The following is a 16268-nucleotide window of genomic DNA, read 5'->3' on the forward strand; positions in this document are numbered from 1 at the left end:
TGCCAATACCAAAGGTAAACTTCTAAAAACTGGGAAACAGAAGTATTGTTGGAGGGGGTGGTTTCCTAGATTCTTTACCTTTGGAATATAAATCTGACAAACACCAGCTGTAATGTGCTTTTGGCACAACTGAGGCCTTCGTGGCCCATTAGTATGGCCTGCTGCTGCATTCATTATTGTTATTACTGCTCATGTATTAATTAAAATGAGTGTGTCTGTCTTAGCTGGCTGCTATGCTATTTTTGAATAATAGGAATAACATCAATAAAAAAGAAGACCTATTCCGGCATTCTTTGTTCACATAATGAAAATCACAAGAGGGAGAGTGGAGTGCAATTAATATTATTATACTATGCAGGGAGTCTCCACAACTGGAATGCAGAAACTCAGGCCTAAGGGGCTGAATGCTGCCCTCCAGGCCTCCCTAGCTGCCCTCTGGGCCTCTCCCCATGCCATACCTCACCCTGGTCCTGCTTCCATGACACCCCTGAAGTGCTTTTGCTTTACCAGAATGTGCCATTGAACTGCAATAATCCTCTTGCTTGCCTGGAGGGAGGTGTGTAAAAATACAGCTGTCCATAACTCAAACAAAGTCCATTGTACAAAGGTAAGACTCACATCTGTTGTCCCGCCCATTTTCCCTTCTCACCACTGGGATGCAGTCCCAGGAAAGGAAGGTGGGCCAGTTTTACTCTACACCAGGCTTCCTCAAACTTGGCCCTCCAAGTTTTGAGACTACGATTCCCATCATCCTTGACCACTGGTCATGCCAGCTAGGGATGATGGGAGTTGTAGGCCAAAAACATCTGGAGGGCCAAGGTTGAGGAAGCCTGCTCTACATGCATAGGAAGCTTTAAGTCTTCACCCTCCGGGCAGGAAACAGTGATGCACCTAAACGATTAGGACTTGCAAGGTGACCCCACTTCCCCTCATGTGACTTTCATCATGCCTGACAGGGCAAAGGATGTTACCCTATCCTCCCAATACCAGCATGAAGGGACTGGGAGCAAATTCATCCATTTGCAGCCATGCCGAGGCCTCGGCTTCTCCTCACAATTAAAGCAGCACCAACCATTGGTTCAGTGAAGGTTTTTCTGTTTAAGGAAGGGCTGGAGAGGGAGATGGGCCTGCTGCTTCATCAAAGGGTGTCAGATAATTAAAACAAAAACAGAAAAGGAAGAGCAAATTTCTGCAGCTCACATGTTCATCTGTGGTCAGCCACAGAAATCAGCCAAGCAAATGTAATCTGTATCCATTCACATTGTTGTTTTTAAGAACACAAACAATACATAATTGTTCACCGCCTGAAGCGTCTGTAACCTGAAGCGGCTTTAACCCGAGGTACCACTGTACCCTTTTAAAAAAAATTAGGGGGAAAAAGCACTGGGTATAGCTAAGGATGTACGAAGGCATTCTTTTCTGTTCTGCCCTGTACTCATCACATGGAGCACTTTTTCTGTTCTATTGCAGTTCCACCAAAAACTACATTATCTGTCTTGCTGCACACTGGCAAAACTACGTTGTCATTATGTTAGTTCACCCCATTCATTTCAATGCAGGAAAAAAATGTAATGCAAAAGGGGGAGGAATGCATTCAGAATGGATTGGTCTCCATTCTGAAGATGGGACAACTAAATGAACACCAGCCATTTCTGTTCCTGAATTTTGTTAGAATTATCTGATATTCCTAGATGTAGCATGGTGACTATGACTATAAGGTTGAATAAGGTATGAATCAAGAAGACCTTGGGTTCAAGCCTTTGATATTACTAAACTAGGTGGCTTTATGCATTACGGAAGCCTTTCTCCCCCAGCTAGTCATGATTTCCTGACCATGTTCCCTCACATCCACTGCAAATTACAGGATTCTTAAACCTAGCATTTCCCAACTTTCAATACACTGTTAACATACAGTGGTACCTCGGAATGCGAACGGGATCCGTTCCGGAGCCCCGTTCGCATCCTGAACAGAACGTAAGACACGACTGCGGGTCGCGTTTTGCCGCTTCCGCGCATGATGCCATTTTGAGCGTCTGCGCATGCGCGAGCAGCGAAATCCGGAAGCGCTCAACCTGAAGCACATTCAACCCGAGGTATGACTGTACTGGGAAAAATCCCATTTAGAGAATATTAGTTGCTTCCAGTTCCAGTACTATTTTGCTCCTTTGCAAATGAACAGCAAAACAAATTATTATGAACTAAAAAATGAAGTGCCATTGCTTTTAAAAAATGAGCTTCTCCTAGCTAGAATCCAGCATTAAATGTTCTGAGAAAGGATGCAGAAATTAATGATTATGATCCAAGGCAATTAGCAACACTTAACACTTAAACAGAACCATATATCTTGTTAAGCGCAGCAGAACACTAATGACTGCACCCTTGCAAAGCTCTTCTGAGAGAGGAAAGTTAGCATTATTATTCACATTACCGAGAAAGAGAAACAGATACAGAGAGGTTAATAAAAGTGGCTCTCGGAATTGAAGAGAAGAGTTACAGATATTCAGCGTTGTGCTTTGTCTGCAGAACATTTTGACTTCCTAAATGGATTCTATCAAATACAGAACAATTACAACTTCCTTGTGTTTTTTTGTAAATGCATGCATATGCACTTAAAACTCATATAGAATTGAGATTCTATTAAAAGATAATGACCGTTTCATGAACAATGAAGCACCCTGAAAGAATACCAAACAGAGTTCACTGGGTGAGAGCGGGGATTGAAATTGAATTCTGGTATCAAAATCCCAACAGCAGCAAAAGACAAAGGCTGCAATTCTACAAAGCAATGTGCCAGCACAGGGCAGAAGCAGATACATAGTTGGGGGTTATCTTGATGCTTCTACATCTGCTGCTAGCACAGATGAATAGGCAAGCCACTTTTCAGTTTAAAATCTACTTTGCCCCTACGGCCAGATGAGGAACAATTGGAAGTTTTCACTTAGACTTCTTCCAGCTGAGCATAGAGTACCCCTGGGGAGTGCACATAAGTGTCAGGGGGAAACCATGCCACAAGCTATTGGTTGTTTTTTTAAAAAAAGGAAAAGCACAAAAGCAATGTGAAATCTTACAGCTGTTATCCAACTGAAAATGGGGAGGTTGGCAATTTTAATTGGCTGCTGTTTGTTTCAAAAGATCTTATTTACCTGCTCCATTTTTTAAAAGTTATGTTATGTATTTTAAGATGGTGATATCTTTTCCTGTGTAGATTTCTTGCACTGAAAGACACTTCAGGTGCAAACAGCAGAAAGGTGGAGTTTGAAATTAAATAATAACTAAAGAAAGAACTCTTGAGGAATACAACTCAACCCAGTCCCCAAAAGTGGGGGGTTGGGGTCGGGGGAGCAGGGGTTCACTAGAATCATCACTCTTAATTTCAAATCATTAAATTTCACCTACTCTCTCTCTTGTTTTTCTCTGCTCATGTTTGATTGTAGCTGCTGAAGTGTCTTTTCCATCTCTTTATTTTCAAGTTCCAGCTGAACCTTCTCCAACTGCAGCTCTCGTATACTTCTGAAGAGAGATTTAAGTTCAAACACCAAATTCAGATTTTCCTCCTCCTGTATACAATATGATCAGCATGGTTCAGAAACAAGCAATTTTAAACCCATTTACTTGGAAGCAAATTCCCTATGTTTCAACAGAAGTAACTCCCAAGCAAATTATTTTATGACAGTAGCCATAGGCTGCAATCCTATACATACATAACTAGGTGTGTAAAAATAACACCACCGCCATTGAACTCATCATGCAGATGATTGTTCTGTTCATAGTTATGAATAGCTTGCTTTCGTGGTGCACATAAAAAGCCAATAGATTATCGAAGCACACGAGACAGTTACAGGAAATGAACTTACTTTGCTTTCAGTTTTACAGAGACTCCAGTTTTTGAACCAGGAAGAATCACAAAGTCATTGACGCTCATGATTGCCAATTGTCAAACAGTTACAGCAATACAACAAGTTGTACAGACTTGATATCTGCTCAGAAATGAAAAAATAAATAAATAAAGGCAATATCCATAACCTGTTGCCAATTCCAACTATATTTTTAAAAAGGGAAATAGGAAAGCCAATCACTCATTTTGGCACACGAAGAACAGAGTGCCCTATAGCAACTATGATGCAGCAACATGCTAAAATCGGCTTTACTTGGGTGTAGATCCCAATGAATTCAGTAGTGCTTTCTCCCAAACAAGCGTTCAGGGAATTGCAGGCACAGGCTAATTCAATGTGTGTTTACCCATAAGAAAGCCCCACTAAGCCTGTGCATATGACAAACTGGACAAAGCTGGGTTATGCCACACATGCTAAATCATTTTAAAATAAAATTTAAAAAAATATAATTTTTGTTAAGGTACTGTTCTAATGCTTTTTTGCTGCAGCAGATGCAACACGGTTACTGTTACAGAATTTGGGGGGTGCTTACTATATGAGAAAAGGGACGTGGGTGGCGCAAGGGACACGGGTGGTGCTGTGGTCTAAACCACTGAGCCTAGGGCTTGCCAATCAGAAGGTTGGCGGTTCGAATCCCCGCGACGGGGTGAGCTCCCGTTGTTCGGTCCCTGCTCCTTCCCACCTAGCAGTTCGAAAGCACGTCAAGTGCAAGTAGATAAATAGGTACCGCTCTGACAGGAAGGTAAATGGTGTTTCCGTGCGCTGCTCTGGTTCGCCAGAAGCGACTTAAGTCATGCTAGCCACATGACCCGGAACCTGTCTGCAGACAAACGCTGGCTCCCTCATCCTATAGAACGAGATGAGCACCGCAACCCCAGAGTTGTCTGCGACTGGACCTCATGGTCAGGAGTACCTTTACTTTTACCTTTACTATATGAGAAAGCATAATTCTGTTAATCACTCTCACAAGAACATCAGAAGAGCCTTGCTGGATCGAGCGAAAAGCCCATCCTAGTCTAACATCCCCTCCTCAGTGGCCAGCTAGATGCCTATGGGAAGCCCCAAGGCAGGACCTAGATGCAACAGCAATCTCTCCATTTGTGGTTCCCAGCAACTGGAATACCGGCTGCCTCTGACAGTGGAAGCAGAACCTTGTCATTACGGCTAGGGCAGGACTCATGGAATTCCACATTCATGGAAGCTGCCAACACTGTTGAATTTCCAATACCAGTTAAAGACTTTGTCGCTCACACAGGCCTTTGAAAGATTGGTTGGTTACATGAATGAATGAACTTTATTACGGTCACAGACCAGGATTAAAAAAAGCATATAGATAAAATAGCAGTTTGGATTTTTTGACCGATAATTGTTAAGTCAAATGAGGACAAGGAAACAGGCATAAAACGTCCGAATAAAATACAAGATTAAACACAGATAATGGGTGGATAAAAAAACTAATAATTAAAACAGATAAGAGCTAAAAACCAACAAAGACATGCAGTTAAAACAACTGTAAGAGCATAAGAACTAAAAGACTTGCAGATAAAACAACTATAAGAGGCTACAGAGTAGAAGCCTCTTAAATAGAGGACACTCACAATTTAAAAAACTGCTGTGCAAATATGGTTAAAACAGACAATTAAAACAACATACAACACTAAATTTAGAAACAATGTACAACAATAAACTGTCCCAAGGAGTTGACTCAGAATCACCCATGGAACCGGCGCCATCTTCCTGGTTGGTTACATTTTGATGCGGCTCTTAATTTCTCTCTCCTTAATATGCCATTGCTTTTACATTAGGGTTGCCATATTTCAAGAAGTGAAAATCGAGACAAAAAATTGTTGAGATTTTTTTTCTTGGCGGGGGGGGGGGAATCGCTCAAAGAAAGTTACTGAGATGGGGGGGGGGAACGTTTCCAAAACCCGGACATTTTGCCGATTCCATCATCGCAATCCCAGAAGTATGGCGACCCTACTTTACGTACACGTCAGTTATTACTTAAATTGTACCCTGCTGTGAAATCGCTCTACAATGAAGAGATGTCTAAATATATTTTAAATAAATAAAATAGCTATACGGCACTAGAAACGAGTACAGGATACACATGACGAAGATATATATTTTTTTAAAAAAACTAGAGTAATTTAATCCAACTAGATTAAGTTTATATAGTAAACAGAACTAGAGGTGTAGGAATTAAATATGTAGAATAAATGGTAATATTGGCCCCTATAGTGATGATCACCATTTAGTGGTAGGACTTGTCCTTATGAATATGTTACTGGGTGAGCATAGTATGGATTTTGGTGTTTAAAATTATCTGGTTTTGTTTTATTTGTAGTGCTTCATGTGGTTAAGTCACTTTGAAACTGTTTCTTTTGTACAAAACTACAAATGTAAAATGGGACGTGGGTGGCGCTGTGGGTTAAACCACAGAGCCTAGGGCTTGCCGCTCAGAAGGTCGGCGGTTCGAATGATGGGGTGAGCTCCCGTTGCTTGGTCCCTGCTGCTGCCAACCTAGCAGTTCGAAAGCACGTCAAAGTGCAAGTAGATAAATAGGTACCACTCCGGCGGGAAGGTAAACGGTGTTTCCGTGCGCTGCTGTGGTTCGCCAGAAGCTGTACGCCGGCTCCCTCGGCCAATAAAGCGAGATGAGCGCCGCAACCCCAGAGTCGGTCACAACTGGAGTTAATGGTCAGGGGTCCTTTTTACAAATGTAAAAAAAAAAGAACCCCTATTCTTACTCATTCCCTTCCGCATCAAAGGCCCTACTTTTTAATAGGTGTCTACTAGCAGATCCCTGTTTCATCCCTTGGAACTCCCCAAGGATGCTCACCTGGCCCAAGAGCTGCCTTCAGAAGCTTTAAAACCTGGCTCTCTAAGGAGATTTTGGAGAATGGTTAAAAGGTAAAGGTACCCCTGCCCGTACGGGCCAGTCTTGACAGACCCTAGGGTTGTGCGCCCATCTCACTCAAGAGGCCAGGGGCCAGCGCTGTCCGGAGACACTTCCGGGTCACGTGGCCAGCGTGACATCGCTGCTCTGGCGAGCCAGAGCCGCACACAGAAACGCCGTTTACCTTCCTGCTAGTAAGCAGTCCCTATTTATCTACTTGCACCCGGGAGTGCTTTCGAACTGCTAGGTTGGCAGGCGCTGGGACCGAACAACGGGAGCGCACCCCGCCGCGGGGATTCGAACCGCCGACCTTTCGATCAGCAAGCCCTAGGCGCTGAGGCTTTTACCCACAGCGCCACCCGCGTCCCGGAGAATGGTTAGGTGGCCCTCTTTTCTGTCTTCTTTCTGATATGGATTCTTCCCTGCTTTTCTGTGGGTATATTGGCTGGATAATAGTCTGTCGATTTCATTTTTCTTCTCTCTGCTGATGTGTAATTCTTATTATACTATGTATTTATTTGTTCTTTTTTTACTAAGCTTGCTTTTGAGCTACTTTGAATTGTTTAAGAAAAGTGGGATATACATAACGGAAAATCTCCAAAAACTTCCGCAATACTTAAGTGACCAAAAGATTTGAGTGAACAATTTGCATGATCTATATACATAATTCACATATTACCATTTAAGAACGGAGGCTTACCACTAGCGTCTTATAAATTAAGGTTAGTATTCTGCAAGTGGGAAGCAAGCTAGGAGTTGTTGCTTACAAGTCTTATCAGAAACTGAAAAATAAAGTTTTAAGCAAGAAGAAGAATTCAGCCGAGGTGTTGAGGCATACATTGGTTTGTCAACTAAAATACCCTGAACTTCATCTGCACCTTTACAGCAGCTTGATCAGCAACATAAATAAGCAACGGTTAAAAGATGGAGACAATTATTATCATCGTCTGCTAATGTCAGCAAATCAAACATCTGAAGAAGGCAACTAGGGGAAAAATTCTGTAAAATAAAATAAAAAGTTGGTAAGCGGGTACAGAAGGGGAGTGTTAGGTGGAACAAGTCAAAAGATCTAAAGGCTTGCGTTACCATCTTAAAAGCACATAGAAATAAGTCTATGAAAGAAAGACAGACAGAGCAGTAACCTGGCACACATCTGCCTTTCTTGCAAGCAACAGTCAATTAAGCCCCTCCCAAATGGCAACATTAGACTCAGCAGCAGCATATGGCAACACTGCAGGGGGGCTGCAGTTCTGTGCTCTATATTCTTTACATACAAATGCTCTTCATGTTATATTCCCAGCATATCCTGCCACAAAGCACAGGCAGCATACAGGTAGCGGAAACCCTTGGAGAATTAACATATTGGGTTGGATGGGCCAACCCAATAAAATGCAGCTTTGTATGTTCATTCTGTGCCCTACACAAATGTGACAATGTGGAGAGAGCTAGGTACATTTGGGTTTTCTGCCAGTTAAGAACACATATACCGTATTTTTTGCTCTATAAGACTCACTTTTTTCCTCCTAAAAAGGGGAAATGTTTGTGCGTCTTATGGAGCGAATGCAGGCTGCGCAGCTATCCCAGAAGCCAGAACAGCAAGAGGGATTGCTGCTTTCACTGCGCAGCGATCCCTCTTGCTGTTCTGGCTTCTGAAATTCAGAATATTTTTTTTCTTGTTTTCCTCCTCCAAAAACTAGGTGCGTCTTGTGGTCTGGTGCGTCTTATAGAGCGAAAAATACGGTAATTACAAGACCGCTGGCCCAGCTCCCTCAGTATTGTCTACACACACAGCAGCTCTCCAGGATTTCAGATTGGACTGTCATCCAGCCCTACCTGGGGGTTGAACCAGGCATCTTCTGTGTGCAAAACAGAATTGCTGGGAGCACGCATGAGAAAAGACAGAACTGCTCATGGTGGTGAAATAGGAGTGAGTCTGGAGTAGAAGGGTTTCAATTGGGCTTTGTCACAGGTACAGTGGCACTGCGTTTTGAGTCCGCCTTGTCGAGCGTCCATTTTATCGAACGTCCGCAGCAAACCCAGAAGTATCGGAACAGGTTACTTCCAGGTTTGCTGCTCGCGCGTGTGCGGAAGCACTAAATTGTGCTATGTGCAGAAGCACAAACCACTCCACGCGTGTGCGCAGAGCGGCGCTTTGTTGTGCATCCTTTTCATCTAGGGTTCGGGGCTCCGGAACGGATCCTGGTTGCAAAACAAGGTACGACTGTATTCTACAAGAGTGGAACATTCTGTTATTAGGCATTCTTTTATCCAACTGGTCCATGTATGAAAAAGATCACAATTCCAACCACACCAATACTGAGCTTTTTGAAGCTCTTTGGGGAGATTATGATTTGCTATATATTTCATACTTTTAGAAACATTTAACAATGTATTGTTGCTACCCTTCATAAGCATTCAGGACGGACTGAACTGTAAGTTTTAATGAATGTGCAAATGAAAGAAGGGCCAGAGCACATCTTTTGCATGCAGAAGAAAGTCAGCAAGTGTGATTGAGACTAGGGCAGAGAGAGGGAAGACTCAGTTGAAAGCTCATTGGGTGACATTGAGCCAGTCACAGTTTCTTACCCTAACCCACCTCGCAGGGTTGCTGTAAGGATAATATGAGGAAGGAAAAAACATGTACGATGCCTTGCGCACCTCAGATCTTATAAATAAATAAATTTCTGGTTATCTCCAATTAAAGGAATTAGGCGGCATTTGAAGAGAAACATCCTTCTCTGCCAGAGGCTGCCAGTCAGAGCAGACAATGCTAGACCATAGGCAAAGAGTGCCTAGCCTGGTATTGAACAGCTTCTTATGCATCTAGGATCACTTTGCTGCTTGCAAATCCTAACCCCGCCACCTACTTAACAACCCCACTGCAAGTTATCTCCCAGAGCCGCTATTGAAAGTTAACTTTTCATCTATGCCCGCACCTCACCCATTTGCCACCAGAATTCACCACCTTATTTTTCCCTCAGGGTGGATTTGCAGCAGGCAGAAATTCAACAAGGAAAGCCCCCCAGACCCCCCCCCCCAGCTTCACCCACTGGGTTTCCGTCTGATTTGCAGCTGTTCCATTCCAAAGGCCCAGCTTGGGGAGGGAAGGAGAAAGAAAGGTGGCAGCCTAACAGCACCCACCCTTCAGGGCTGGGATGATGGGCGTAATCAAGGGGGGGGGGCAGCTGCAACCCTAGTTCAAGTAAAACAATAGAAATACTTAACTAATTGACAATCACGGCAGTTCTGCACTTCCCCCACCCACAAAGTCCTGCACCCACCCTAACAAAAATCTGGCTGCGCCCATGGGTGGGATTCACCAATTGCAGAAATGTAGCAAGTGAAGCTTTCTAGTTCCTACCCACAGGGTTTTTAGGCTGAAGGTATTTCATGTTTGGCCCTTCAGCAGGAAGCCCTGTAAATTCAGGGGAGCTGCCTTGAAAAAGAAAAGGAAAAAAATCCCAAATCAAGGCATCACGTCATCTAGCTCAGTATTGCTTACACGGACTGGCAGCAGCTCTCCAGGATTTGAGGCTCTGCATGCAAAGGGACATGGGGGGGTGGCTTTTGCATGCAGAGCGGGTTCTCTACCAGTCCAACTCTGCCCCGCCCCACCCATCCGACGAGACCCCCGACGCCCCTTTAAATTAACCCTTTCTTGGCCGCCGGCTCCCCCCGCCTCACGCAGCCGCAGAACCATTTTGCCCCCCACCACCACACCACACCCCTCAGCTGCCCCCTCGGCCCAGCATTTCGCCCACCCCACCCCTCAAGACCTGCCTCCAACGCGGGAGAGGGGCGAACTAAGCGCCGCAGCGACACGAGCAGCTCTCCCACCCAACCAGCCGCCTCGAATCCCTCCTATCGCAGGGCGGGAGCGACGCGCCGGACCGGGCCTCGCCGGTCTCCATGGCAACGGGTCAACGCGGCGCGTTCCACTTCGGAAAGCAGGGGTGGGGCAGTGGCCGCGGCCGGCGCTTCGGAAGGTTCCATGCTGCAGAGCGGGGGGTGGTGGAACAGAGAATGAGCCCGGGGGGGGAGGGGGGAGTGGAATGATCCGGCTTTTCATTTCCGAGCCTGCTTTGGTTCGCTTTTGGTGCATTTGGAACATCCGAATTCTATATTTCGCTTTAAGGCGGGGGCCAAACCTCACCACCACCTTGCCAGATCCACAAGATCCCTGGTCTCCATGGTTACCCAGGGCACCGGAGCCCCCCAGGGGGAGTTGGTCCATTAGGGCAAGGGGCGGGCATTGCCCTGCCAACCTCAGTGTGCCCCCAGTAAGCCCCCACCTGCCTGCCAGCTCCTTCCTGCTTATAGTATTTCCCTTGTAAAGCAGGGGGGAAGTTGGGGACAAGGCTAGAATTTGTTGGTTCCAGCTGTCATTGGCCCTGGTACCACCTACCATGCACTCCCCTGCTTTCCACCCCATCTCTTCCAATAGGCACCAGCTGCAAATTTGGGCATAAGATTGCTGGTGCAGCTACTGGGTCCATGTCGGGTCCAGTGCCAAGGCACAACAGCAGTGAAATCAACTCAGGATCTGTTGGTTCCCAAGCCAGCTTACCCCCCCCCCCGAGTGTCCCAACAGCAGCACTCCTGCCCAGTTGCATGTGCAAAAGGGGGAATCCTGCAGCAATGGGGTGATATTGGCATCCCTGCGGGAAGAAAGCTTTTTCTGGAAGGGCACCTTTTAAACTACAGTGGTACCTTGGGTTACATATGCTTCAGGTTACATACGCTTCAGATTACAGACTCCACTAACCCAGAAATATTTCCTCGGGTTAAGAACTTTGCTTCAGAATGAGAACAGAAATCGTGCTCCGGCGGCATGGCAGCAGCAGCAGCAGCAGCAGGAGGCCCCATTAGCTAAAGTGGTGCTTCAGGTTAAGAACAGTTTTGGCTTAAGAACGGACCTCCGGAACGAATTAAGTTCTTAACCCGAGGTACCACTGTATTATATTGTCGTTATTGTTGAAATATACTCGGAGTCGAGTGTGAATTTCATGCTTTTTATTCAGCTCGTAGTAGCAATGAATGAAAATTTCCCCAAAACGCCTAGCTATATATACATTATTTACACAATGGGCCCCACGTGATTGGCTAATTCCGGGCTGCTTCTGTAAGCCAATCAGGTTGCTGATTCACTTCCTCTAGGAGCCTGATTGGCTGCTCCTGCAGGCCAATCAGACTGCTGTATTCTGGATCCTATTGTTCTAGGATTCAGATCAGTACATAACAATTGTTATTACTGCTATTGGGACACGGGTGGCGCTGCAGTCTAAACCACTGAGCCTCTTGTGCTTGCCAATTGGAAGGAAGCAGTTCGAAAGCATGCCAGTGCAAGTAGACAAATAGGTACCACTGCGACGGGAGGGTAAACGGTGTTTCTGTGCGCTCTGGTTTCCGTCACGGTGTCCTGTTGCGCCAGAAGCGGATTAGTCATGTTGGCCACATGACCCAGAAAGCTGTCTGTGGACGAACGCTGGCTCCCTTGGCCTGAAAGCGAAATGAATGCCACAACTCCATAGTCGCCTTTGACTGGACTTAACCGTCCAGGGGTCCTTTACCTTTACCTTTACCTATTACTATTATTGGATTTCATATATGTACCACCTTCCTTCATAAAATAAATTCAAAGTGCCTTACAGAATGAATTTTTGGCTGCGGGAGGATTTCACATGTCAATATATAAAGTTGTTCCTTGTGGCTCATGGTTTATTCTGTGATTGTAATTAATTGATCTTCTAGTGTGGCAGCATTTGCACTTTGCCTATTGACATCAGGTGGGCACCTTCACTGTACTTTCTTTGGTGCCTGCTAAAAACACGCAAGCCTGTTTAGACACGTATAATGTTGTTGGCATGCATTTTAATCTGGTTTTCAGCTTATCATTGATTTTAATTATTTTTTGGTATGCTTTAAATAGTTGTTTTCATCTTTTTTTTACTAGTAATTTTATTCTTTCTGCAAACTGCTTTGAGCTTTTATTACAATCAAGTGGTATATAATCTTGCGAAATAAATAAAAGAACAATGTTCTTTATGAGCCAGACCTAATTTAGAGTAAGTCCATTGTTCATCTAATTTGCAGCTCGGGTGGCCACACATAAACGAGGAATAGGTCACTTTCATTCAACAGTGAAGAAAGAATCTAAGCAGGTGTATCTTGCATGACAAATTACGTTTGCTGAAATTCCCCTTTCTACAAAGCTATTAAACATGCAGGAACCCTGTCTCTTACCCTATTCACAGCTCAATGCTATGCTGGTTTACTCAGAAGTAAAACTCCCTTGAACTCAATGGGGCTTCCTCCCAGGTAAGTGAGTTGGTATAGGATTGCAGCCTAATTCACTTTGCACATTCTGCTCTGCTGGCCTTTCCCCATGAAAGAATATGAAGAGACCTAAGGCGTGAGAGGGTTGGCTGTTTATATTTGCTCTCGTGAATGATCCTGGTCTGATCAAAGGTCTCTTCGACTCATTTATTTTGTGTGTCTGGTAATTACTTGCCTGAATGCACGGGGGCAGCTGGATTCTTTTTCATTCACCCAGGGATACGCCAGCCTCTTAACTGTACAGCAGAATAATCAATACAGGCTGCAGGATGAGAATTGCATCCTTGGATAATCTGGAACGAATGCTGAAAGAATCTCTCTCTCTCTAGACAATAGACCTCAACGTGATTCTGCAGCTACATAAAACCCTTAAGAATACTTGAGAAACATGAACTGGAAGTAACATAAATTGGAAATGAAGGTGGCATATCTATAGCAGCACTCAGGTTGTGAAATTAAATGTCTCAAAAGCAGATTGCAAACAGCTCTCCGCTAATGTTACACAGAAGATGTGGATCTGATTGCATTCGATATCTTTATTACTGAAGAACAAAAGACGGAAAAATAAAAAGTATATTTTCAGATGTAGGACTCTGCCCTATACTGAGCCAAGCTGTTGGTCTATCAAGTTCAGTATTGTCTGCACTGACTGGCAGTGACTCTCTGGGGTTTCGGGCAGGAGACAATCCCAGCTCTTCCCCAGAAGCCAGATGTTGAACCTGAGAGTTCTGCATGCAAAGCAGATGCTCTACCTCTGAGCTATGGTGCTTCTTAATATTCTGAATGAACCCTTTGGCACAACCCCTTAGTTGGCATTGTCCACTGCAGCTAAATCTATCATAGAACTGTAGAGTTGGAAGGGACCCCGAGGGTCATCTAATCCAATCCTCTGCAATGCAGGAATCTAAACTAAAGCATCCATGACAGACGGCCAGTGCCGGATTACCAAATAGGCAGAGTTGGCACTGGCTTAGGGGCCCCGCGGGAAACAGCTCAAAGTAATATTGATTTGATCTTGAAAGAAAATGACAATCAAACTTTATTAGTTCAGTGTTATCCCACTAGAGCACGTGCATGAGGGGTGGGGCCCAAGGTTTTAACTGCCATGGGGCCTCTGCAGGGTTTAATCCGACACTGCAGGTGGCCACCAAACCTCTGCTTGAAAACCTTCAACGTAGGAGACTCTACCACCGTCAGAGGGAGTCCACAGTGGCAGACCTTGGGTCTCAAATTTCAGCAGCTCCCTGTTGTTGTTTAGTCATTCAGTTGTGTCTGACTCTTCGTGACCCCATGGACCAGAGGACGTCGGGCACTCCTGTCTTCCACTGCCTCCCGCAGTTTGGTCAAACTCATGTTGGTGGCTTCAAGAACACTGTCCAACCATCTCATCCTCTGTCGTCCCCTTCTGCTTGTGCCCTCCATCTTTCCCAACTTCAGGGTCTTTTCCAGGCAGTCTTCTCTTCTCATGAGGTGGCCAAAGTATTGGAGCCTCAGCTTCAGGATCTGTCCTTCCAGTGAGCACTCAGGGCTGATTTCCTTCAGAATGGATGCATTTGATCTTCTTGCAGTCCATGGGACTCTCAAGAGTCTCCTCCAGCACCATAATTCAAAAGCATCCATTCTTCGGCGATCAGCCTTCTTTATGGTCCAGCTCTCACTTCCATACATCACTACAGTGGTACCTCAGGTTAAGAACTTAATTCATTCTGGAGGTCCGTTCTTAACCTGAAACTGTTCTTAACTTGAGGTACCACTTTAGCTAATGAGGCCTCCCGCTGTCGCTGCACGATTTCGGTTCTCATCCTGAAGCAAAGTTCTTAACCCAAGGTACTATCTCTGGGTTAGTGGAGTCTGTAACCTGAAGTGTCTGTAACCTGAAGCGCCTGTAACCTGAGGTACCACTGTACTGGGAATGCCATAGCTTTAATTTTATGGACCTTTGGCGGCAAGGTGATGTTTCTGCTTTTTAAGATGCTGTCTAGGTTTGTCTTTGCTTTTCTCCCAAAAAGCAGGCATCTTTTAATTTCATGACTGCTGTCACCATCTGCAGTGTTGATGGAGCCCAATTTATTTGCAACTACCTATGCAACACCAAATTTCAGTGACCCCGCCTCTCATGCTCCATCCTACTTAATAGTTGTGGCATCCCCTGTGGCACCCCTGGGACTCCGCGCCCTAAATCTGCCCCTGGAGTCCATTCCACTGACAAAAAGCTCTTACCGCCAGAATGACCTTCCTGGTGTTTAGTCCTCAATCTCCTTTCTTGTAACTTGAAGCCATTGGTTGCACACATTTTCTTTCTATTGCAAGCTGCTTTGAGATGTATAAAGGAAAGCAGGGTATATATCCTATTTTTTTAATAATAATAATAATAATAATAATAATAATAATAATAATCAATAAACCCTACCCTTTTGAAACTGGAAATAAAACTCCCACCAGATTTAATGAAACCAGAATGCAATTCAGATCTTTATTCATTGCATTTTTCCCTTATGCATCATGCATAATGGCACAAGATAAATGACCCCCACCCACTTGCACACACATGGAGAATTCTGCTTATGCAGGGACAGAGATGCACACCTCCCCAATGTGTATCCAGCCTTCCCTTTCCAAGCCTTGCCAGTAATTGTTCCCAAATTACTTTTGCTTTGAAACAGTGTGCCTTCAGCAAGAGAAAGCAAGACCTGAAATTCAGCTGAAATCCATATGGTGGAGTTGTACTATAAGTTATCAGCTTCCTACATTTCACAGGTCTTGGTCTGTGTTTGTTTCTAACAATTCGCTCACACAAAAGGAGGGGATACAAGGCTTCCTCCCCCCACCCCACCCCAAAACACACCATATTAAGCATATGTTTAAGAAAACTCTTTTTAAGGCAATCTGTGCAGTGCCAGAAACACCCACTTTGCCTCCAGTAACGTAAAAAAGGGAGGGTTTGTAAGAATTTGCGGTGTCACACCTACAACCCAAAATTAGCTTCTGGGGAGTGGGATAAGTTAATGAGGCAACCATGAAATCTCAAACGCAATTTTAGGGTGAGGGGCTGGGTCCATTTATGTGTTGAACGCAGTGTGACTGTTTAGCGCCCAATTAAACAACAGTGTCTCCAAAATCTGTCAGTGACGTTCTTATGC

The 16268-nt window shown here is 44.7% G+C and overlaps 1 protein-coding gene across 5 annotated transcripts in view; it reads right to left on the bottom strand.

Moving 5' to 3' along the window:
* The window catches only part of ZBBX (zinc finger B-box domain containing), a 41695-nt gene extending 30980 nt beyond the window's left edge, over positions 1–10715 (bottom strand). Inside the window, exons 1-3 of one of the 5 annotated variants that reach the window (XM_053390447.1) lie at positions 10573–10715; positions 3855–3977; positions 3397–3510 (exon numbers count right to left, since the gene is read on the bottom strand). In XM_053390447.1, coding sequence (XP_053246422.1) covers positions 3397–3510; positions 3855–3922 — 182 coding nt within the window. In that variant the 5' untranslated portion in view covers positions 3923–3977; positions 10573–10715. Of the gene's footprint in view, positions 1–3396; positions 3511–3854; positions 3978–10294; positions 10313–10568 lie in introns of those variants that run through there. The other 4 variants (XM_053390443.1, XM_053390444.1, XM_053390445.1 and 1 more) reach the window with 4 other exon arrangements.
* Between the last annotated feature and the right edge of the window lie 5553 nt (positions 10716–16268).

Source organism: Podarcis raffonei, chromosome 5 (genome assembly GCF_027172205.1).
Source record: "Podarcis raffonei isolate rPodRaf1 chromosome 5, rPodRaf1.pri, whole genome shotgun sequence".
NCBI classification, from domain to species: domain Eukaryota; kingdom Metazoa; phylum Chordata; class Lepidosauria; order Squamata; family Lacertidae; genus Podarcis; species Podarcis raffonei.